General features: G+C 39.3%; 2 protein-coding genes across 2 annotated transcripts; one reads left to right on the forward strand and one right to left on the reverse strand.

Moving 5' to 3' along the window:
* Nucleotides 1–438: 438 nt before the first annotated feature.
* LOC143297044 (DNA-directed RNA polymerase III subunit RPC3-like) lies at nucleotides 439–10639 on the reverse strand. The gene is made up of 7 exons (XM_076609213.1): nucleotides 10461–10639; nucleotides 8962–9083; nucleotides 8163–8302; nucleotides 6197–6373; nucleotides 3662–3735; nucleotides 2610–2717; nucleotides 439–564 (listed from the first exon to the last, which is right to left on the reverse strand). Exons 1-7 carry the CDS (start codon nucleotides 10599–10601, stop codon nucleotides 439–441), a joined length of 888 nt encoding a protein of 295 aa, XP_076465328.1. The 5' UTR covers nucleotides 10602–10639.
* Nucleotides 10640–11457: 818 nt separating this feature from the next.
* LOC143297045 (NAD-dependent protein deacylase sirtuin-6-like) lies at nucleotides 11458–24218 on the forward strand. Its single transcript, XM_076609214.1, has 8 exons — nucleotides 11458–11518; nucleotides 12976–13211; nucleotides 14844–14951; nucleotides 15682–15809; nucleotides 18683–18768; nucleotides 20206–20286; nucleotides 22971–23607; nucleotides 23742–24218. The coding sequence occupies exons 2-8, from the start codon at nucleotides 13007–13009 to the stop codon at nucleotides 24216–24218; spliced, it is 1722 nt and encodes a 573-aa protein (XP_076465329.1). The 5' UTR covers nucleotides 11458–11518; nucleotides 12976–13006.
* The last annotated feature ends 488 nt before the right edge of the window (nucleotides 24219–24706 follow it).

The following is a 24706-nucleotide window of genomic DNA, read 5'->3' on the forward strand; positions in this document are numbered from 1 at the left end:
GACCATTTTAACCCGGCCATGTAGGCAGTCATACTCTGTTTTCGGGAAAGAAGCTGTCTTCCTTAACTCTCTCCATACGAACGGCGAAAGAGACGACGTTAACAGCGTTTCACCCCAATTACCATCATCAAAACATTGCAAGCGGAAGGCTCTTATACTGAAGAGGTGAATGTTGACAAAGAATACCACAATTCTGACGACGGAAGCTAAAAGTTGGATCATTCAGACACCCACTGGACATCCGAGGGGTCTGTGTAGAGGAGAAGAGAGGACTGGCCGTACTGAGTGAGTTAAACACATACTTTCAGTTTCACATGTAAAAAAAACAAAACAAACAACAACAACAACAAAAAAAACATGCAGATATATAACACACTTTCTTTCACATACACACACACAAAAAGATGCCCATCTGCACACACCCACAGACTATGAGAATCAATCACTCATATTGGACTGAAAGTAGTTCACCTCATTGAAGGACACAGGCAAAGTGTCAGGGGCACCAGGGTCTGTCGTCTTCTCGCAGTGCCGTAAAATCGTACGCATAATTTCTGCTGCTTTCTGAAACACAGACTAGACTTGTTTCTTTTGTGTAAACTATTAAAACTATTACCTTTACTGATAACAACTATAGTGAATACTGGGTTGTTGTTTTTTTGGTGCTCATTAAGGATTAGATCTGAAGATAAATGATCTCCATTCAGAATATTCACATGACCATTTTCTCGTCATCATTCGACATGTATCTGCCTGAAATGTTTTATGACATGACAAATGCAGGCAGAGTTATTTCTTTCAGGAAAAAGACAACAAAAAAACTATTAGTAATGTATAATCATTACCTTTTCATGGTGAATATTTTTTTGGTTCTTTTTTTTCCTAATTAAGCAGTCATTCAGAACTCTGCATAATGTCTGATGAACGTGTACGATTTTCATGATGATGCTGGATAACACTGCACCACAAATGAAATACAAAGAAAATATTGTACATTTCTGCAGTGCTTCGATAATACCAGCATGCATGACCTCAATTCAGAATATTTACATGACCTTTTTCTTGTCTTCATTCTTCATATATCTGCCTTTTTTTTCTTTTAACGAGAAAAAGAGTTTTGTCTATGCCCACCCACTCTCCTATCGCTTTAATCCTCTCCATGTTGAAAGTACAAAAATTTTTTGGAAAAATCCGTTGTAACCACCCAGATTCTTTAACTTAATGAAAATGAAAATGAATTTCTTACCTCAGCTGTAAACTTTCACACAATCAAAGAGTCATCCAAACAAATCTTTTTTTTTCTTTTCTTTTTGTTTGTGTGTGTGGTAGAGTCATCAGTTTTTTTCCCCTCACTGCAGTACACTGATGCCAGTGGTGGTTAAAATCTAAAGTATTGAACTGTGAAGGAACCAAATTTGGAACAAAAACTGACAACAGTGTGAAACAATTATTCAATCTTTCATGTTGAGTAATGCAGTTAGAATGAAACAACTGATGATACATAAAACAAAAAAATGGACCCTTATATATATATATATATATATATATATATATATATATATATATATATATATACACATATATATCAAAGATCATTCCAGACACCCACTGATCAAATATTTCTGTAAACAGGTCTTGCTGTTCAAGTTTTCAAAAAAAGCCACAAGTGCAAGTATGTCTGTTCTGGAGATTTTCATGTCAGTTACCAGTCCCTCTATCAACGTTCCCATCCAAACATCTCAGCTTTATAAAAAATACAGACCAACATCTCAAAGTCTAGAGGACTTAACTCGCTGAGCCCTGTGCCTGAACACTGCTCTGGTGTGAAAAATTGTCTTGTTCAGAACAGTTTTCATGTTTCTTCTACATATGTGCATAAATCACAAAGGAAGGGATCTCACTTCTACAGTATTTTCCGGATGTGTCCACATGTAATCTGGAGGAAAAACAGTACATTTGTGTTGTTTCCTGCATCAATACGGCATGGAAGCCTGCACAGGCTGTAAACTCCTCTGGGCTGAATGGGTTAATGATGGCCTAGAGGTAACGCGTCCGCCTAGGAAGCGACAGAATCTGAGCGCGCTGGTTTGAATCATGGCTCAGCCGCCAATATTTTCTCCCCCTCCACTAGACCTTGAGTGGTGGTCTGGACGCTAGTCATTCGGATGAGACGATAAACCGAGGTCTGCATGCACTTAGCGCACGTAAAAGAACCCACGGCAACAAAAGGGTTGTTCCTGGCAAAATTCTGTTGAAAAATCCACTTCGATAGGAAAAACAAATAAAACTGCATGCAGGAAAAAATACAAAAAAAAAAAAAAAAAAAAAATGGGTGGCACTGTGGTGTAGCGATGTGCTCTCAATGGGGAGAGCAGCCTGAATTTCACACAGAGAAATCTGTTGTGATAAAAAGAAATACAAATACAAATACAAATGATGTGATAGTCTTGTACTTCAGTGTCATCTGAAAGCCAAACTGTATTGAGAAAAAAAAAGAAAAAAAGCAAAAAAAAAGCAGACCAAAGAATAAAAACAAAACAAAAACCCCAAACAAACAAAAACAACAACAATAACAAAACAACCAACAAAAAAAACCTCAACAAACCAACCTCACTATCCAAAGTGTTTGCCACGGCGGAAACCAACATCTGGTCACGGAAATGATGCAGGAATCGTGCATGGTTGACTTCCCAGTAGATCGTGTCATCAGAACCGCCCTGAGTAGCACAGAAACACAACTTCAAAACACAGGGAATGAAATATAGAAAATAAAAAAAAAGGGGGGGCTGGGGGGAAGGGGGGAGAGAAGAAAAGAAAAAGGACAAAGACTTCTCAGTGTGAGGAAAAAGGAAATTTTTTCCCCTAAAATTACGTTTATCTAACATACTTACCATGACCCTCTAGTGCAGACTCTGGCAGGGAGTCCGATTCCTGTCCTGTGCAAACTACTACCCACCTTTTACAGTTGTATCTAATATCAGATTTAAAACAATATAAAGTGAGTCATAGGTCTAATTCAATATTCATAATGTAATATCAGTTAGCTTAAACCCAATGGGGAACAATAATTGACTGGTGTGCATGATTTCCTTTTATTGATGCAACAATTTTTCAGATACTATCTTCAGAATGAAAATAAATCCTGAAACTGTGATAACAGATTCTAAGCATCTTGACTTAAAAGACTTGGTCATTCGATCTTACCTTTCAAAGCCAGAAGATACTGACCAGAATTACTTACCTACAAACAAATACAACATAAATGGATTTGACACACAAATCATTGCTTTATACCTTACTATTTGAAGGGTCCTTTTTTTTATATAATGAATTCATAGTTACAAGAATACATAACAAAATAAAATTAAGATTTTTACCTGTGACCCGTATTTCGTGATGTTTAAGAAACTACAAAAACATATACAAAGAGTACGTGGGGTGTATACAGAAGCAGGGGCACAGGAATGACATCACACATTTTTTCCCCCTCCACTTCCTCTTCACTGAAGATCACAGCAAAACATAGCACACACTTGTACGAACAATGTTCATAATGTAACAGATGACAGACCACCATGTCACAGAAACAGGACCACCAGAGATACAGGGGAAAAAAAAAGAGAAAGAAGGGGCTGTCCAACACACAATCCAGAATGCTTACTTCCTGTGACATCCTGGGTTTTTTGGCCGACGGCTCTGCTTCAGCATGTTCCTGTTTCACTTTCGCAGCGGTGCCTGAAATCAGACGTTTTGTTCAAATCACCATCGTCAGTGGCAGCAGCAGCAGCATAATCATCACCACCATAATTCAATAGTTAGAATAAATCAGCTGAATTACTTTCACTTCCAGGTACAGAATAAGCAGAAAGCTTGGGGCAGCAGAGCAGAATTACTGTCAATTTTGGGTGTGGCACATATTAGAGGTCACAAAGTATTGCTCTTCCAATTTCATAAAACAACAAGAGAGGCAAGGCCTTCAAGACTCACTTGTGATAAATTAAGTCCCCTAGCATTAATTACAGAGTAATTTCCCTTTTTTACTATCTGCACCAAAACGTTTGCAAAATAAATAAAAATTCCATGCTTTGCAAAAGAAGTTCCTGTTTGAACAAAAAATGATAATAATGACTCCTCTTGTTGTTGTGTCAGAATAAGAGGTCAATGTGCCAAGTTTAGAGAATACAAAAAATATAAATATAACAGTAAATGCAGTTTGCATATAATTAGGCTTCTTTTTTTTATTTTTTTGTGCCCATCCCAGAGGTGCAATATTATTTTAAACAAGATGACTGGAAAGAACTGAATTTTTCCTATTTTTATGCCAAGTTTGGTGTCAACTGACAAAGTATTTGCAGAGAAAATGTCAATGTTAAAGTTTACCACGGACACACACACACACAGACAACCAAACACCGGGTTAAAACATAGACTCACTTTGTTTACACAAGTGAGTCAAAAATCAATCCGAAAATTCAAAATACGAAAATAAAGAATAAAATCAAAATCAAACCAAAACCATTTTATTACCAGTAACTGTAATCCACATGGAAATTAACTTATGTAATCAGACTCGGTACAAACACAAACATAATATGATCATGCACATGGTCAACAGTGATTAAAAGTAGTGAAAAAGAAATTCACAATAGCTCTTGACAGACTAAGACGAGCCACAAACACACACACACAAGTTAATAAAGTATAATACATCAATATGGACAACAAGAAACGTCCTACAAATAACACCATATACATATATATCAGTAAAATGTGTGCACACACACATACATGATTACAACATATATCACATCAGATCGATGGATTGATATCATTTAAAAAAAAATCTTTTCTTAATTTGATTTTCACAAAAGTACACTGAAAGCAACATGGGAAAACAAAACAATGAAGATACATAAGAAACATAACTAAATTCTACAAACACAACACTCACGAACAAAATAGTGCATTCTCAAGAATGTACTTCTTACACACCAGCACATTCACGAGCACTCACCCCTCCCCTCTCCACCCTACATGTTTTTATATATTAATGCAACTCACTTTATTTACAGTGTTCATTCATTATGAATCTAATCAAAGCAACATTCTATTTTTGGTTGATCACAAGAAAAACTTACTTTCTCAGATATATATTATGCATACACACACAATATGTGCACACATACACATGTATGAATATAAACACACACATACATAAACACATAATTACAGTGATTGTAATAAACTTTTGTAAGGGATCCACTTCTGATAGAAACTAGTGTATGTCATCTGTTCTTTGTGGATATGTTCTTTAACATTAAATATATACATGCAGTTCCTTCAAAAAGGATGGCAGTGTTGGTTTTACAATATTTATCTTTGATTTGTGCACATAGAATTTGGCAATTAGTAAAATTAAGTCAAGTTTAATTTTTTTTTCGTCTTCTCCAAACAGAATCAGTTCAGTGTTAAGTGTCAATCGTGTACAAGTGACACATTTTTGTTGCATTAAGTTATGTAATGCCGTCCAAAATCTTTGCACATATTCACACTGCCATAAATAGTGAACAATTGTGTCTTTTGATATATTACAAAATTTACATCTGTTGTCCTTAACTACTCCCATGTCTTTCAAAATCACATCCGTAACCAGTATTGTATAGTAAATTCTTAGTTGGAACCAACGCAGTTTTACCTCTTCTATTCTACTGTTTCGTTTACAGACTGTTCCCCAAAGAACCGGTACATTCAGCTTTTTCTCCCAAGACATAAATGGTGTAATGTTGAATATTTCTAAATCTTCTAGAAAAATATTATAGTAATGACGCGATTAATATCAAAATTTTTGTAATTTATATTAAAAAAAAAAGAAAAAAAAAGGAAACGTCACTCACATACACAGTAACGCCTGTCTGCGCACATACCCTCTCCCTTTTCCCTGCAACTACTGATCAACCAACACTCAGGTCCACACATGCGCATGCTCAACCACACTTGCACACAAGCCTGCTAAACGTCTGCACTAAGGCATTCATCTGCTGGCGAAGTTGAGGGGGAGGGGTTAATGGGGTGGTAGGGTGGTAGGGTGGTGGAGGAAGGGCACCGTCAGTCCTATGGGTGAGATTGCTGTATGTTTTGATGTGAACCTAAGTGGAGAATCCCCAGTGGACTCTAACAAGTCATAGTGTGACCTCACCAGCTGCCGACTTGGGAGGCACGGTGAACATCAGTTTTGCAGGGAGTGGTTCCACTGAGACAACTTTGCCTTTGGCGTTTTTGACTGGCACGTTGCAGCGCTTGATGAAGTGAGTGGCCACCAAACGCTCAAACTTGTCCTGTACATAGCTGGGCTGCACCTCTCTCAGGTCTGCTCCTAGGTGTCAAGATAAATCAAGAGGGAATAAATTATTACCATTCAAGACTGTTGTGGAAACAGGACAGTATGGATAACATATCATCCTATATCATACAAATATACTTATACATCTCAAATAGCTACATCATTATCAGAGTGCTGAGTGTTCACTGGTCAAATAAATCAATGATGCAACAATATCTGTATGTTTACAAGAAAGAACCCCCCCTCCCCACACCCCACGTCTTTATTAAACTTAAGCAAAGGCCACACAAGTGTCAACATGCTGGTGAATATTGTCATTGTCTGAATGAATTCAATCCTCCCCGCCCCCTGTTGAATTTGAAATGAAGGCATGACTAAGCATCTTTGATGCTTTCAAAGTTTACTTATTTTCACGACTTAATGTCATGATTTAGATTCTCTCATTCAGTGATTTACAAAATTGGCAAATCAGACAGTTTGACAGTAGTATGTTTGTTAATTGGTGGGGATGAGCCACATATTTATTTTGTAAGCTAAATTGGTAGCGACAATACTTGTTATATACTCAAGTGTTTTTCTCACATGATAATGTCTTAAAAAACATAAAATGCTGCTAAGATATTTCTATAGTCAATAGTGCATTCCTCTTCCAGACCTCCACCCCATCTAACACCAAACCCCTCACCAAACCATGATCCAAGCACTTCTTTCTTCTTCGTGGACTTACACTCCAACGCTTACTCATTTGTACAGGTGGGCTTTTAAAATGCATGGCCATTTTTACCCTGCCATGCAGACAACCATGCTCCGTTTTCAGGGACAGACCCTAGCACTGAACAACATGAGCTTAACTAAGGGCGCAAACCAACAGCTCATTAAACTCCGCTCTAATGCATTTCTCTTTGTACAGTTTAGAGTTTTGGCACTTTCGAAATAAGACAAAGTGAAAGAGCGAATGAGAAAACAAAAAAAATCCCAACAAAACAACAACAACAACTCCAAAACTAAAAGTATAACTAATCACTCATTCCCTGCATTATCTCCTCTTTCCCCACCGCCAACATTTCTGTTCTTTGACATGCAGGAGGAAGGTGGCCGAATGGTTAAGATGCTCAGCTACCAATACAGAGAGTCTGTGAGGTTGTGGGTTCGAATCCCGCACTTGCTCTTTCTCCCAAGTTTGACTGGAAAATCAAACTGAACGTCTAGTCTTTCGGATGAGAAGATAAACTGAGAGTCCCATGTGTAGCACACACTTGGCATACTGAAAAAGACTCCAAGGCAACGAGGGTGTTGTCCTCTGGCAAAATTCTGTAGACAAAATCCACTCAGACAGATACACAAATATATAGGCTAAGCATTGCACTCAAGGCCTGACTAAGCGTGTTGGGTTATGCTGCTGGTCAGGCAATCTACCTAGCAGATGTGGCGTGGTGTATATTGATCTGACCGAACGCAGTGGCACCTCAGGAACCTCTCCTTTCAACTGTGAAGAGACGCAAGCTGATATGGTTTGGACACAACACTCGACACACCAGCTTGTCCAAAACAATCATGCAAGGCACCATCGAGGGCGGGAGAAGAAGAGGAAGACAGCGGAAGAACTGGCATGAGAATATCAAACAATGGACCGGACTCCACACACGTGAGCTGCTGCCAGCAGCTGCTGACAGAGACAGATGGAGAAGGAAGGTTGCGTCTGCGGTCCTCAGGCTTCCCCCAACGACTACTTTATAGTTATGGGCCTGAGGCTGAGGAGTGGCACCTCCTTGAGAGACTGGAACCCGAACTGACCTGCAGAAGAACAGACATTGTGTCTTACCCTGAGCCTTAATGGCTTCATTCAGTTTGTTGGTGACGGACTCCACAAGTGTGTGTAGGGGAAGACGACCATCATGAAGCAGCTCCTCCACCATGATCTCTGCAGCATCGCCGTACAGAAGTCCTGCACACTGCACCTCCCTGATCAAAGAGAACAGCGTGTCACTGTCAGTTGCTCAGTCAGTATCTTATTCTATCGAAACAGTTATCATCACACACAAGCTGAAGCATGTACCAGTACTGTAAATGTAACAGGATCATTTCAAGTTCAACATTTCTAATATTTGGTAGCAAAATTTTTTTTTTTTTTTTAAGTGTAGGTTTGTTGCAATGTTTCTCTCTATTCCATGTCTCTGATTATCATAATGACAGATCTGTAATACAAAACACATACATTGACACAAATTTATACATATACAACAGCACACACTTACATTTACAAAGTAGTGCACACACACACAAACATACAAGTTTATAACACACAAGTATATGTTGCAAATAAAACTGTCAAATTCTGTGTTGTTCTAAATCAACAGTTATTCAATGGTGCAATAAAATTTTTTAAAGACAAACATGTAGAAAATCTGAAATACAATCACAAATAGGAAATTTTCTTCCTAAAATTACATTATGTAACATACTTACCGTAACCCACTAGTGCAGACTCTAGCAGGGGTCTGATTCCTGTCCTGTGCAAACTACTACCAGCTTATGCGAAGCAAATTGTGATATTATATATTGAACCATACATCATAAAATTCTAAAGCTGTGTCCATATACATCGTAAAAATCCAACTTACTTGTGAGCATATATTTGGTTGATCACCCTGTCCACATAAATCTTGTACTCCAACATGTTGTGTTTGTTCTGATGATATTCCACCATTCCATGTTGAATCAAAATCAGCAGAGCCTTTCTTATCTGAAAAACAAAACAAATGAAAGCCATTATCTTATTAAGTTATTTTTCTGACAAGGCCATACTTAAACAGGATCAGTTGGAGAGAAAAAAAACACCTGTCATTCAGATTTTTTGTTGTTGTTTTTTTGTTTTTATTGAGAGAACAATTTTTTCTAACAACTGTTGAGTTGTACAGGCAGAGATGAAGTATCATAAGCTGTAATTTCTTGTTTGGTTGATTATGTTTTCCAAGTCAAGCTGTGCCTACTTTTTTGCACTGTCAGAACGTTTTCAGAAAGCGTTGCTGGCACCACTGAGGTGCGTTTCTTACATGATGGTTTGGCAAGGTTCTTGTGAGACACGCTAGGAAGGTATGTTTCTTTTTGCCATTTCATGACAAGAGTGGCAAGGTTCTTACGAGTCAAGGTTAGATAGCCTTCAGAGCAACTTTGCCAGGAGGTAAGGATAAAATCTACTTCCTGCCTCGCATTCATTTCACTTTGTATGTACTCCTCACCCTTGCCACTAGCATGCAAGCATGCTCGCAATTCAGAAACATGTCTCTGACCATGACCTCATCCAGCCTGTTGAACTCTGTGAGATACAGGAGCCTGTGGTGGTTTCTCAGTGTCTGTCACTGGATCTTATTTAGTTTGTTAGTGATACTCACTGGACTCTTAAGTCATTGGTGATGACGAAGCCTGCATTTTGCTGAATATGCTCCATCATGTCAGTATCCTTTTATTTAAGTAAGGGTCCCATTTGACAGTATCACGCTCCAGCAGAGATCTGACAGGCAACATCAGCTGTATTTCTGCAGATGGGTGGAAAGTGACATGCTGAGAATGTATTTTAGTGATACTGAATGACAGGAGAGTGTGCTAAGCCTAAATGGAATTAATTTAGGTCTATGAGCTATAATGGAGGCAGTTATCAGTGGGCATACTTGGGAGTGGGACACGACAGAAGTATGAACTATGAGGTCATTTATGTGAAGTGGCACAAGAATAGGAGTGGGCCACATCTTTTTCCAGGTGTGTGTGTGGTGGAGGGACGGGGAGCACAAGGGTGGGAGAAGGGGGAAGGGGGTGGGGGGTGGGGGGTCAGGGTCGACTGATGTAGTCCCACAGACTGTGCCTTCAAGTTAAACTGTTCTTGCACAGCTCTCTTCTCTTCTTCTGGATGGGTCGCCAACATCGACTTGTCGATGAATCTCATTGATTCCGGGTCACTAACCTTCCTAAACTCAAACGCCAAAAAAAACAGCAGCAACTTACCTTTTTACATATCATTACTTCATAGCGTCATGAATGATTATCTCTGCGTCACCGAAAGAAGGGTATATTACGTGACCCATTTGTTAGTCCTCTTGAGTGGAGAGTCACCAACTGAACATACCTTTGTCTGGTTAATCTTTGTTGCATTCTCCAGCTCTTTCAGCGTGAATGACCCGCTCTGCAGTAAACATTTTCCAATGGAAGCTACTAGCTCCCCATGTGATTCTCTCAAAATATGCACCGCAAGATCTGCTTTCCACATCTTGATGTCGTTGTTGTGAAACCAACGTGTTCAACCAAATTCTGTAATGAGAGTTATAATTCTTGACCAATAGTCTTTTAACTACAAACAAGCGAAACATGGAATGTGATTGACAAACATTTCTGATGGCGAAAAACGACCGTCTCGAACGTCGAGTAATCGAGCAAGAATGTTTTTTTCTTGTTGTGCATTCGAATGAATGGATATTTAAAAACCTTAATTTGATATAACAATTGGAAATAAAAGGACAAATAGAACTTTAAAGTGACAGAATAATCAACTAGCTGATTGCGGTCGGTGCCAAGGACTGAGGAAAGAAAAAAAAAAAAAAAAAAAAAAGAAAGAAAGGAAAAAAAAAGTAACTTCTGTCTGTCTTACAAGGGAAACCGTTTGAACAGATTTTGCGATGGTTGAACACTGAGACCCTGCATGTCACTCGAGCGGCAGACGTTATATACAACTGGAGGCAATTGTTATGTTGACTGTGACTGTTACGAAGATCACATACACACACACACATATGCACGCGCGCGCGCACACACACACACACACGTTATTATTATTATTATTATCTTTTTTTTTTTTAAACAGAAACTGTTTGTATTTCTTTTTCACCACTCCATTTGGACAGTACTCGTTTGTTTAGATATTTTCTTTCAATTTTCGCGCCTTTATTTTCATTGTCCTTGTGTCTGTAGAGAGTTGTACTGTTTTCTTTCTATCCCCACTTGCCAACTACCGTGGGGATGTTATATATATATATATATATATATATATATTATTTTTTACTTAAATACTATTTTTAGATCATCGTTCCACACTGTACAGGTCAACGTATGACATCACTTCCGCTTGGCTTGCATCCGGTTCGTCCGCTCTCATAATAAACCACTGTTGTTCAAAAGGAAGAAGGCAAGGTAAATGCTTTACTGACATACTGTTTTGCTATTTCTCTTGCTTTCTCTCAGTATCTCGCCCTTGTACCCACACCCATTTTGAAATATTGAATGCAACTGAGATGCAATCATAGAAAAATATAACATGCCCCATTGCATCGATCGTGTGAACGCTGAATCAATCATAGTCAGTCGATGGTTATTTTGAATGCGTTTCGGTTTTGTCTGTGTTGTTTGTTTCTTTGTTTGTATTCATGACGGTTGAGCGTTGATGTTATGTATTTTTTCGATTACTTTTTGTGACTGTTATAGAACAGAGGGATTTTCAGTTTCAAGGTGTCAAATCGTGCAGGCTAATCAGTAGACCCGATACCCAATTAGTTCACATTAATTTGCTTATAAAGTTAAAAAGGTATGTGGTTGAGTAAAATTTGATAGCCAGAAATATGGTCATTGAACCTCACCGTCTACACACCAGAAAGTGAATAAAATGGAGGAATAGCTCCTGTTCTCAGCACACACCTTGCACCTTGCCTTCATTTGTGTTTTAATTGAATAATCTTTTACTGATTTCGGTACGTTGTTGTTTGCATCTCAAAAAAGGGATTTTGGGTGTCGATCCTCCATCGATATGAAGCTCGGTGCTTTGCGGGGATCCCAACAAGAATGTCATTGAATGACAGCGATAATCGTTACATCCAGTAATCGTTACATCCAGTGATTTTAGTTGGTGGGGGTTCATTGTTTGGTGAAAAAAAAGAGAAAAAAGTGGGAGTTCGTTGGTTATTTTGGTGAAAGATTTGGCAGATATAGAGTCAGGAGGAGGTGTTGAGGGTGATTGATCTGTGAATCAAGTGACTGATTTCTGGTTGGACTTTTCTGTTGAGACCGGTTCTATCAGCCATTTGTGAAAAGTTCATGCCAGACAGCAGTGAAAGCAAACTCAAGAATCAAGAAAGGCTTGCATTTCTGTGAACTGTATACATCTATAGTCTTTCATTGAACGAGAATTGAACGTCACATCCGTTAATTATTCAGGACCGATGTCAAGCTGCTAGCTGCACACCAGTCAAGGATCGATGCCTAGCACCAGCCTTACAATTTACTTAATTTCATAATTTGGAGTTGTTTTCTGGTGACTTGGTATGTTAAAATGTGATGATACTAAAAGCAAGAAATGAAAATGCACGGAAAAGGGCATTAACATCTTCAGAATCAAATGTTTGAAATTGAAAGTATTTCCCCCCCCTCTCCCCCCCCCCCCCAAGTCCAAATACTTAAATCTATTATGAAATCATATACATCATAATTTTATTAATCAATAATCTATACCATCATGATTTACAATTGTTAGCATTTGTCAGTTCTTAATGGCTAACTGGAAATAAATGTCTGTGACATGTAAATTTTTGTGAAACAATTTTGTTTTCTCGTTTCTTAACTGTCACACACATTATACATTTGTGTGCTGTTTGCAGATTCCATGAAATTGAACCTACTTTGTGAGCCATGTCAGTCAACTATGCTGAGGGACTGTCAGCCTATGGTGACAAGGGGAAATGTGGACTGCCAGAAACATTCGATTCTCCTGAAGTGGTGGAAAGAAAAGTGCAAGAACTTGTGAAAATGGTTCGTGCCAGTTCTTTCACTGTCTTCCACACAGGGGCTGGTATCAGCACTTCTGCAGGCATTCCAGATTTCCGAGGACCAAAAGGTGGGTAGGATGCATGATGTGATCAGTCTTCTTCTTCAAGTTCTTGTCCATTTAAATGAAATTCTTCAGTTTGTAGTGTAGAAAAATAGATTGGTGTTTAATTTAGTCTCTGTAAATTTATTTATTTCATAAGTTGACTACAGATAAGAATATATAAAATTTACATGTGTTGTGATGTATGTGTGCATGTGTTGTGGTGTGTGTGTGTTGTTGTGCATTTTATTTGTAAGTGATGTATTTCTATTTGTGCTGGATGATATCTTGTTCAAACGATAAAGTGTTGATATTTCTGTTTGTGGAACAAAAACACGCACTTCACAGTAAAATGAAGAACCAAGACCAGCCAGCCAGCCAGCCAAAGAAACACTCATATATCACGTAGATCTGTCTCTTAAAGCCAATTGTGGAATTGCTTTTATCATTTTTTTTCTGCCACTTTCATAAATTTCTGTCAGGGCCTTCATGATTTTGTTGCACACTGTAAAATGTAAATTCTGACAGTGTGACATGAACTAAGATGGACATTGCTGATTGAAGTTCTCATTATCAGATGATGGTTCTGTGATTTTTACAATGATACTTGATAGTGTGGTTTCCAGGCTTACATACGTCACAGAGAGAGAAAAAAAGAAGGAAAGAAAAAGAAACAAATAAGCAGCCGCCCCCCTAAACCCAAACTTGAAAAGTTTGTGATGTATAATACTGATGCTTTTCGATAGAAACATGTCAAGACAAGAGAGGCAAGGCCTTCAAGACTCACTTGTGATACATTAGAAAAAAAAAGAAAAAAAAAAAGAAAAAAAAAATCCAAGCTTTTTATGTATTGAGTATAATTTCAAAATGTAATGTTTAAGATGAGAAAGATCAGTTTAAAGCAAATTAAATCCCCTAGCATTAATTACAGAGTAATTTCCCCTTTTTACTATCTGCACCAAAACGTTTGCAAAATACATAAAACTTCCATGCTTAGTAAAGGAAGTTCCTGTTTGAACAAAAAATGATAATAATGACTGCTCTTGTTGTTGGGTCAGAATATCAGATCAAAGTGCCAAGTTTAGAGAATACCAAAAATATAAATATAACAGTAAATGCAGTTTGCATATAATTAGGCTTCATTTATTATTTTTTTGTGCCCATCCAAGAGGTGTTTTAAACAAGATGACTGGAAAGAACTGAATTTTTCCTATTTTTATGCCTAATTTGGTGTCAGCTGACAAAGTATTTGCAGAGAAAATGTCAATGTTAAAGTTTACCACGGACACACAGACACACACACACACACACACAGACAACCGAACACTGGGTTAAAACATAGACTCACTTTGTTTACACAAGTGAGTCAAAAACATAAGCTCATCAGTGAAAAGGCAATGAAGGCTGCACAGACTTTGTGTGAGAGTGTGACGCCTTTCTTTTTTTCATTTTATTCTTCCTTCCCTTTCTTCACTTTGAAGTTTCATTTTTGATTATTTATTCTGGAACAGCAAGTCACACATAGGATGTTCCGTGTCTGTCTGTATGCCGTCTTAAAAACCAAACAAATTTGTATCGAAACAAGGAAATCATGTCTTGGACATTGGATGAAAGACTCAGTGAGCGAGGTGACATTGCGAACGCTTGTGACCGTTTCAGGTGTGTGGACACTGGAGCAGCGTGGAGAAAAACCACAGGTGGATATAACCTTTGAGTCAGCTCGACCCACTTTCACTCACATGGCCCTTGTGGCGCTACACAAGGCAGGTCAGTGGTGTGTGCCCCCTGCTTTTGATAAAAAAAGTCACTCTTTTTAGGTTTGAAGAAAAAAAAAAGATCTTTGATTTTATGCTTTGTTGTGTTAAGTAACTTTACTTATTCAGCAAAAAAAGGAAGAAAGAAATGACATGTCCAGTACTTAGAAATGATGAAGAAAATGAAAAAAGTAAAGAAAAGAAGGAAAAAAAGAACTGAACACCTCTTCTGAGATGATTGAAATGTCTCTCTTTTTTTTAAAAGAGATGCAAAATGAAAGAAGTAAAAATAAGAAAAAGGGGCTTTATATACTATGATGAATAAACAGCAAGATTGAGAGATGTTGATCTGTCTTGAAATGAGTTGGTCAAATGCATAAGAAGAGAACGATGATATTAATCATTGGAGAGAAAAACACTGTGAGATGCTTCTGCTTGCTCGTCAGTTTGTTTTCTTCAGCATCTGACAATTAAGCATTCCACACTCTCCTTTAAAAGAATCTTTTCTTTCAATAGGTCAACTACCAAGCATCCTATAAATATATATTTCTTATAATTTCAAATTGAGAAAGACAACATGTAGTGTCTATATTATTTACTGATGTTGATACGGACCTAATTTGATATTACTATGAAAAGCAAATTCAGTTACACACACTATACTGACTCACTGGTAGTAATCAGATTCCTGTCCAGCGCAAACGTACTACTCACTTTCATTGTAATCATTTATCTTTTTCCAGGCATTGTACAGTATGTAGTCAGTCAAAATGTGGATGGCTTACACCTTCGCTCTGGATTTCCTCGTGACCGACTGTCTGAGGTCCATGGCAACATGTTCATGGAGCAGTGTAAGAAGTGCCGTGCACAGGTAGGGATCTGATTGCCTGTCATAATAATAATCTAATATCACATTTGTGTACATCTGTCATGCTGTATGAAAACTTTTGTTTTTCCTCATGAAATTTGGTATTGTTTTCCGGAATTATGGTTTGTATTCTGTGCCCATACACATTGAAACAGATACCGGTATGTATTCATTTGATGTCAAAATCACGAATAGATGCAAAAGTGGAAAAATTCATTTGTTCCTTTATGCACACACAGACACATGCACTGTACACTTTACATGAGTGTGAAACACACACACACACACACACACACACACACACACACACACACACATAGTCCTTTCTACGCATAATAGCAGACAACAAAAAAGTGCTTCAGTGTAAATATTCCATGTTTAGGGTTCAGATGAATTTAACTGAATAGAACATTGGCTGATTCTTTTTTTGAAAGGCTATTCTGATCAAGTATGGCTCATTACTTTTAACGAGTCACAAACTATGAAGTGAGTTGTTATGAAAAGATAATTGAACAAACAAACAAACAGAAAACTCACTCTGACTTGTTTTCGTTTGCTTGTTGACTTGGCTCTGATACTCAATGTGTCTGCTCTGTTATCTGTTGCTGGTTTCTTTTCATACTTTTTTAATCCATTTTTTGAAATACAATTTTACAGCCTTTAGTTGAATGCCCCAGTTCATTGTGGAGTGATGGCCTAGAGGTAATGCGTCCGCCTAGGAAGCGAGAGAATCTGAGCGCGCTGCTTTGAATCACGGCTCAGCCGCCAATATTTTCTCCCCCTCCACTAGACCTTGAGTGGTGGTCTGGGCGCTAGTCATTCGGATGAGACGATAAACCGAGGTCCCGTGTGCAGCATGCACTTAGTGCACGTAAAAAGAACCCACGGCAACAAAAGGGTTGTTCCTGGCAAATTTCTGAAGAAAAATCCACTTTGATAGGAAAAACAAATAAAAACTGCACGCACGAAAAAATACAAAAAAATGGGTGGCGCTGTTGTATAGTGACGTGCTCTCCCTGGGGAGAGCAGCCTGAATTTCACACAGAGAAATCTGTTGTGATAAAAAGAAATACAAATACAAATTATTTTGTTGAATCAGAATCCAGTCAGTTAGCCCTGTTCTCAGTCCTGTCCACCATTTTGCTTTCTGTCTGCTTCCCATTTCTCTACTTTCACATCATGAATTTTTCCCCAACTCAAACACTGCTATTTTTTCATGGCCTAAGGGCAAACTGCAGTTGTGTTTAGTTGAAATTTGGTGTAGTATGCGATTAGTTTCTTCTTCGTTTGTGGGTTGCAGCTCCCATGTTCTCTTGTATGTACTTGTATGTGGGCATTTACTTATATGATCGTTTTTACCTCGCCATGCGGGCAGCCATACTCCATTTTTGAGGTTGTGCATGCTGGGTATGCTCTTGTTTCCATAACCCACTGAACGCTGACATGGATTACAGGATCTTAAATGTGTGTATTTGGTCTTCTGCTTGTAAATACACACGAAGGGGGTTAAGGTACAAGCAGGTCTGCACATATGTTGGCCTGGGAGTTCGGAAAAATTTCCACCCTTTACCCACCAGGCGCTGTTACAGGACCTTCAGATTGAAAGTCCAACCTTCTAACTACTTGGCTAAATCGCCTGTCCAATTAGTTTCAATTTGATCAGATGGTGAACATGAACCATGTCACTGAAGTTTTGCTGTTCAGCATGTTCATGAATGTTTGTGATCAGTGATGTTGTAATATTATGACTCTGATTGAGTTTGTTGTGTCAGGTGGCCCCCAGGTAATGGTCAGGATTTTGTTTTCAGACCAGATAGGGCACATACAGCCGATAAGACACAAGGGTCAGATGTGAGCAAAAATGTAGGGCCAAAAATTACGGTACGGATTTTTTATGCGACCTGTTTGAAGACATAATTGGACACAAAACAGAAACGCCAAAGAATCGATAGACAGGTAGAAAATGCGAAAAACTTAGCCGTATGAAGTGCACAGGAACAGGTGTCGAGATGGCTGCCGGAAAAAGAGGGCGATAACCAGGGGGACAAAGGGGACGTTACCTACTTCCGGGAGGTTATCGGCCGTAGTTCTCTCATTTTCTCCCCATAGGCGGATAGTAGTTTGCACAGGACAGGAATGTCAGACCCCTGCCGGAGTCTGCACTAGTTGGGTCACGGTAAGTATGTTATTTAAACGTAATTTTAGATAGAAAATTTCCTTTTCCTACCGAGAAGAGGCATTATATTGTAACATGAATCAGTGGTAACATTTCTCTGAGAACTGCTCTTCTTACATACGAAAGGAGTCCTTGAGAACTTTAACAATATTCAGTGATGGATATTTCTTATTATACTGAATATCTGCATGAAGGAATCATTATGATTGGGAAGGAGGGGCCTGGAGGTATTGATTGATTGATATGGATACTTATATAGCGCCTATCCTCAGTTGGAGACCAAGCTCTAAGCGCTTTACAAACACGGGGTCATTTGCACAACAGGCTGCCTACCCTGGTAGAGCCGACTCATGGCTGCCACTGGGTGCTCATCATTCATTTCCTGTGTCATTCAATCAGAGTTCAGGCACGCACACTTACACACTCAGACGGACTTGTAACATTTTACGTGTATGACCGTTTTTGTTTATTTGCCCTGTCATGTAGGCAGCCATGCTCTGTTTTCTGGGGTGTGCATGCTGGATATATTCTTGTTTCCATAACCTACCGAACGCTGACATGGATTGTAGGATCTTTAACATGCGTATTTGATCTTCTGCATGCGTATGCACATGAAGGGGGTTTAGGCACTAGCAGGTCTGCACATATGATCAGTGCTGTTACTCCATTGCTTTACTATGACTATTTTCCTTGTGTGCAGTACATACGGAACAAATGTGTGCCAACAATGGGGGAAAAACTTACTGGCAACATTTGCACACGGCGAAAAACCAGAAGTATTTGCAGGTAACTACAACATATGTATGCGTACATGTGTATTGAGTGAGTGTGTGTGTGTGTGTGTGTGTGTGTGTGTGTGTGTGTGTTGTGCACATGCTATTCAGAGTAAGAATTATGTGTGGCTGATTAAGAGAGACAGCAGCTCTGACTCCCTGATAAAAAACAAAAAAAACACCCTCTGTTGGTTAGCTTAAAATGTCCAAAAAAAAAAAAAAAAAAAGGGCAAGAGTTACTGTACTTCAGTATTGTTTAACGACTGATGTGCAGTTCTGTGAGATTCTCATCCTCCATCACCCAGAAAGAGGACTAAATCATGTGTGTCCTTGATTTAACCATGGTGTGATTACAAAATAAAAAAAATCCACAGAATGGAAGTGATCTATAAACTGTTCCATTTCATAATTGCGCTGTTTTGTAAATATTTTGCCCTGGCACCTGTGCAAGAAATCAGGTTTAATTACACATACTTAACCGCGACCAAAGGGGAGGTAACCTGCTTCAGGAGGTTATCGGCCATGGCTACTTTCATTTTCTCCACATAGGCGGGTAGTAGTTTGCACAGGACAGGAATCAGACCCATGCCGGAGTCTGCACTAGTGGGTCACGGTAAGTATGTTACTTAAACGTAATTTTAGGAAGAAAATTTCCTTTACAAGGGCATGTGTCAAGCCTTGTTTTCATATCCTGATTTTGTTATGTGACAACCACCTGTGTTCAGTAATTTGCAATACTGTTGTGTATGCATAAATATGATAGAAGCTGTTTCCATCGGAAATCCTGTAATTTTGTTGTGACAAAGGCTTTGTCCATCAGACAGTTTATGATATCGTGTGACATAATCTGTCAGTGTCAGACACCCATCGAGCATGTGTGTGATAGGACTGTTCTTTGTCAGATAGCTTGTGATTGTGATTGTACCAGGGTTTGTACAGTCATTGAAATCTGAACAAGTCTTGGAAAAATGAACATAACCATTTCAAGGGCTGGAAGAATCTTTGAAATTTAATAAGACCCTTGCCCAGTACCCTTCAAGCAAGTGCCGAATGCATTAAAAAAAGTGTAAATGATTGAAAACAAAACAAAACAAACAAACAACAACAACAAAAAGTTGATATGGAACATTGATAACCTGTCAGTCTCTTTCATTAACAGTGTTATAGGCAATTTTTATATATATATTTTTTTTTAATTCAGTTTGGATTTGTGATTAATATGGAAAATCTCAGTCTCGTTTGGGAAAAAGTATGGAATTTTGTTTGGTCACGCCTGTTTTATGTGACAGACGCAGCTTTGGTGAGGCACCTTGTGACTGTGTGTGTGTGTGTGTGTGTGTGTGTACGTGAATATGTGTGTGTGCATGCATGTGCGTGTGCATGTGGCCTGCACGTGTGTGTGTGTGTGTGTGTGTGTGCGTGTGTGTGTGCGCGTGTGTGTGTGTGTCAGGGGCGCTCTACATGACACAGTGCTGGACTGGGAGGCCTCTCTACCACAGTATGACCTGCAGAGGGCTGAGGAGTACAGCAGGTGAGGCTGACAGGTGTGGTTCACCACAGCACAGTAAGTGGTTGTGTTGTGAACACGTCTGGCATGAACCCACAGAAAGTCCACCCAGAAAAAGAGAAACAACTCGTGGTACTTAATTAAGTACTCTGCATTAACCTGTCTGTATTTGTATGATGTGGATCTGTTGAACGAAAGCATGCAGGAGATTATAGGTCTGTTTGAGAGAGTTCTGTGCCTTTTTTGTACCTTAGCTTTATGTGTTGGTTAGTAGCCCATGCAGAACCCTTTAAAACAAAACAAACAAATAAACAAAACAAAAAAAGATTATTGAAGGCAAATTTGTTATTTCTTTATCTTCTGTCTGTACGCTTTGCACAGTTTCATAGATATGTGGATTTTTCTGCATCCAGTTTTTCCCCCCGGAAGAAAATGACTTTGTATTGAAAAACAAAACAAAACAACAACAACAGCAACAAACAAAAGACCAAAAAAACCCCCCAACAATGAAGACAACAACAACAACCAACAATGGCAACAACAACAACAACAACTACAACAGAAAGCTGTTGGAACTTTTGGATAGATCTGTTTCCATCTTTGTGATGGGATTGAGAATTTATAGCAACTGTGAATTAACAACAACAAAAGTCTTGGTATACTTGACATGCAGAAGATCAAGAAAAGAAAAAAAAAGACACCCCCCCCTGGCCTCCCAAAGAAAAAAGACCGTCCATTTCAGTATTGTATTGACTGAATTTTAGCAGTGCTTTCTCTGCCAGTAATTTCAGAAAAAAAACTAGTCCATTTGATTATTGCGTTGTGTGGTTTTTAGTAATGCTTTCTGTACTCATAACTTCAGGGGAAAAAAGTCCATTTCACTATTCTTTTGCTGGGTTTTTAGTAATGCTTCCTGTGCTCGTAAGTCCTGCCCTGTAATGGCCCTGTTATGGTCTGCTAGGCAACATGGTTTGATTTGTGTTTGTAACTTGTTTATCTCCCACTAGTCTCATCCTTTACCCACCCAGGAAAGCAGATCTGAGTGTTTGCCTGGGCACCAGCCTGGGGGAAAAAAAAAAAAAAAAAATCGAAAAAAAGAGCCCATTTCATTATTCTGTTGCTTGTTTTGTTTTTGTACCACTTCCTGTACCTTTGTGTAAACTTTTATTTAATTATACCTTTCTCAGCATCTGCACACAATTTAGGGTACATGCTTTCAGATGACATGACACGTGACACTCTCATCAACCACATTTGTAGGTCAGCATATGCAGTCCTTGGACAAATCAGCTCCATTCGCCAATATCTAACCACACAGAAACCACAAAGACTTTGGTTTGTTCTTTTGTTCTATCTAGATTGGTTTATGGAAATGCTCTTCTTGCTGGCTGCCCCAAACGCTGTGTTGACAAACTTCAAAAAGTTCAAAATTCTGCAGCACGACTCACTCTCAAAGCTAAGAACATCAACACATCACTCCCCTACTTGCTTCCCTTCACTGGCTCCCTGTTCAAGCACGAATATAATACAAACTCTCAGTCCTTTGTCACAATTTCTTCACTGATTCTTGTCCCGTCTATCTTTAGGATCTACTTTCTGTCTATTCACCGTCCAGACAACTTCATTCTTCAAATGACGAGCACACACTGTCTGTTCCAAAGATTCGTACAAAGGCTTACGGTGAATGTTCCTTATCTTTTGTTGCACCTAAACAGTGAAATTCACTACCATCATACCTCCGTTACACCCCAACACCCGCATTCGAGAGAGCACTCAAAACATATCTTTTCAAACTGTACTTTTCTTACTGAAGCTTTTCCTGCGTATGCTTGCTGTGATCTTATTGCTGGATGTGCTCTTTGTATTTATTGTATGAATTTGTGGTGATGATTTTTTTTTGTTTTTTTGTGATGCTGGTTCCTTGGTGTTTATTTTTGACTTTGAATGTGATGTGCCTTGTTTTGCTGTGGTTTGTTCCTGTGTGATTTGAGACTGTGATGGTGCCTGTGTTGATTTACATATTTTTATGTTACTTAGTCTTAAATATGTATATTTTTTTTAGCCAATGTTATGTGAGATTGTGTTGACTTTGTACATATTTTTACGTCACTTAGTCTTAAGTTTGTGTATTTTATTGAAAAGCACAGTGAGCCCCATCTGAGATAGGGGTACTGTGCTGAATAAGCCTGCTTTTTATCTATTTGTTATTTATTTATTTTTCCTCACTGTTATGTTCCTGATCCAGGAAAGCAGACCTGAGTGTTTGCCTGGGCTAGTAACTAGCCTGCTTGTAACTTTTTTTTTCATTTTTTTTTTTCACCCTCCCACTGGTGTGTATACTTTCTCAGAAAAGCCAAGCTAAATATGTGCTTGGGCACCAGCCTGCTTGCAACTTTTTTTTTTTTGCTCACTGATGTGTTTACTTTCACAGGAAAGCCAAGCTGTGTGTGCGCCTGGGGATGAGCCTGCAGTCCTGCTTGTAACTTGTTTTTTTGTTGTGTTTTCCCCACTGGTCTGTGTACTTACTTTCCCAGGAAAGTTAAGTATTTTCCTGGGGACCAACCTGCTTGTATCTTGTTTTTTTTTCTCTCCCACTGGTGTGTTGACTTTCCCAGGAAAGCCAGGTTAAGTGTGTGCCTGGGCACCTATGTGCTTGTAACTTATTTTCCTTTTCATTTTTTCCCCCACTGGCGTGTTTCCTTTTGCAGGAAAGCCAAGCTGAGCGTGTGCCTGGGCACCAGCCTGCAGATCATCCCAAGCGGCAACATCCCCCTGCAGACGAAGAAGAACCGTGGCAAGCTGGTCATCGTCAACCTGCAGCCCACCAAGCAGGACAAGAAGTGCAACCTGAAGATCTGCACCTACGTGGACACGGTGATGGAGAAGCTGTGCCAGGCGCTGGGGGTGGAGGTGCCGCACTTCCTGCAGCCAGTGGTCCACATCCGCTCCCTCTGCGCCGCTGACTCCAAGTGGAAACCTTTCCCACTGGAAACGGTCATCGACGAAGAGCTGCTGCCCAGGAAACAAGACACTGATGCTGATGAAAAGACACATCCAGGGAAAGAAGACACTGATGCTGATGAAAAGCCACATCCTGGGAAACAAGACACTGATGCTGATGAAAAGCCACATCCTGGGAAACAAGACACTGATGCTGATGAAAAGCCACATCCAGGGAAACAAGACACTGATGCTGATGAAAAGCCACATCCAGGGAAACCAGACACTGATGCTGATGAAAAGATGAAAAGCCACATCCTGGGAAACAAGACACTGATGTTGATGAAAAGCCTCTGTCTGGGAAACAAGACACTGATGTTGATAAAAAGCCACAGACTGGGAAACGTGATACTTATGTTGATGAAAAGTCACAGACAAGGAAACAAGACACTGATGTTGATGAAAAACCACAGACTGGAAAACTAGACATTAAAACAGAATCTCTCAAACCTGAAGACAATCCCAACATCTCCGCTCAGGCGACTGAATCTCGGTGTGATTTGAAAACAGAAACTGGCAGCCATATCGCAGACACAGAGCAGCTGAGCCCCACAAAGAATTGCGATCTGGCAGGAGAAGAAATCAAAGAAGACGTTTCTTTGAAGTCGCAGTCTGATGAAAAACATCCGTCCCAAGACATTTTAGAAGGCGGTGATATGAAAACTGAAGATGAAGAGAAGATGAGTGACTCGCTGACTGCCAAAGCGCATGATTCTTCATCTTCTTCGCCCCTCACAGGCAGTCACAGTCAAGGATCTGAATCTCACAGAAATACTGTTGAAGCCGATAAGTCCGACGATTCCAGTTCCCATTGTTCCTTCAAAGACGGTGACGCAAACTTGTCTGAAGTGACTGATAAGGTGTGCAGTTCTTCTAAAAGGAACACAGCGGATGCCGACAGCTCTGAGAGTGCAGCCAAGAAAATCAGACTGGATCTGTCTGATTCCTGCACATGATCAGTGTGTTTTGTCTCAGCTTGCATCCTGTACAGTCTCTTCTTCAGAGTGTTCTCTTCTGGCAGGTTCCATTATCAGGGACGATGTGCAGGCCCACTTTCATCGGATTTTTGTCGGGGGTTCCCTGGCTATTTTTAGCGAGAACCGTGTGTGCATGTGCTTCTCCATTTCCTGTTTTTTGCCCAGGTCACCGAAAGGCTAAAATTTCGTTGTGGATATTGCTGTTTTGACGAAAGGATTTTGAACATTTTCAGTGACTATTTTTTGCAAGTTTTACATGGTATATTTGTTTTTATGATTACACCCATTATTTGCTTTAATCTTCTGTTTACTTTGAGTGTGTTTCTTGTCATTTATCTGTCATTATGTATTCAAACTGATCCATTTATAAACTTTCTGTCAAAAGGCTGCCCAAACAAAAGCAGTGTAAACTCTAGAGAAGCCAGTTACGGTTGTGGGCTGCCCATGGTCGTCATATGATCCACTTC

This window comes from Babylonia areolata, chromosome 22, assembly GCF_041734735.1.
Source record: "Babylonia areolata isolate BAREFJ2019XMU chromosome 22, ASM4173473v1, whole genome shotgun sequence".
NCBI lineage: Eukaryota > Metazoa > Mollusca > Gastropoda > Neogastropoda > Buccinidae > Babylonia > Babylonia areolata.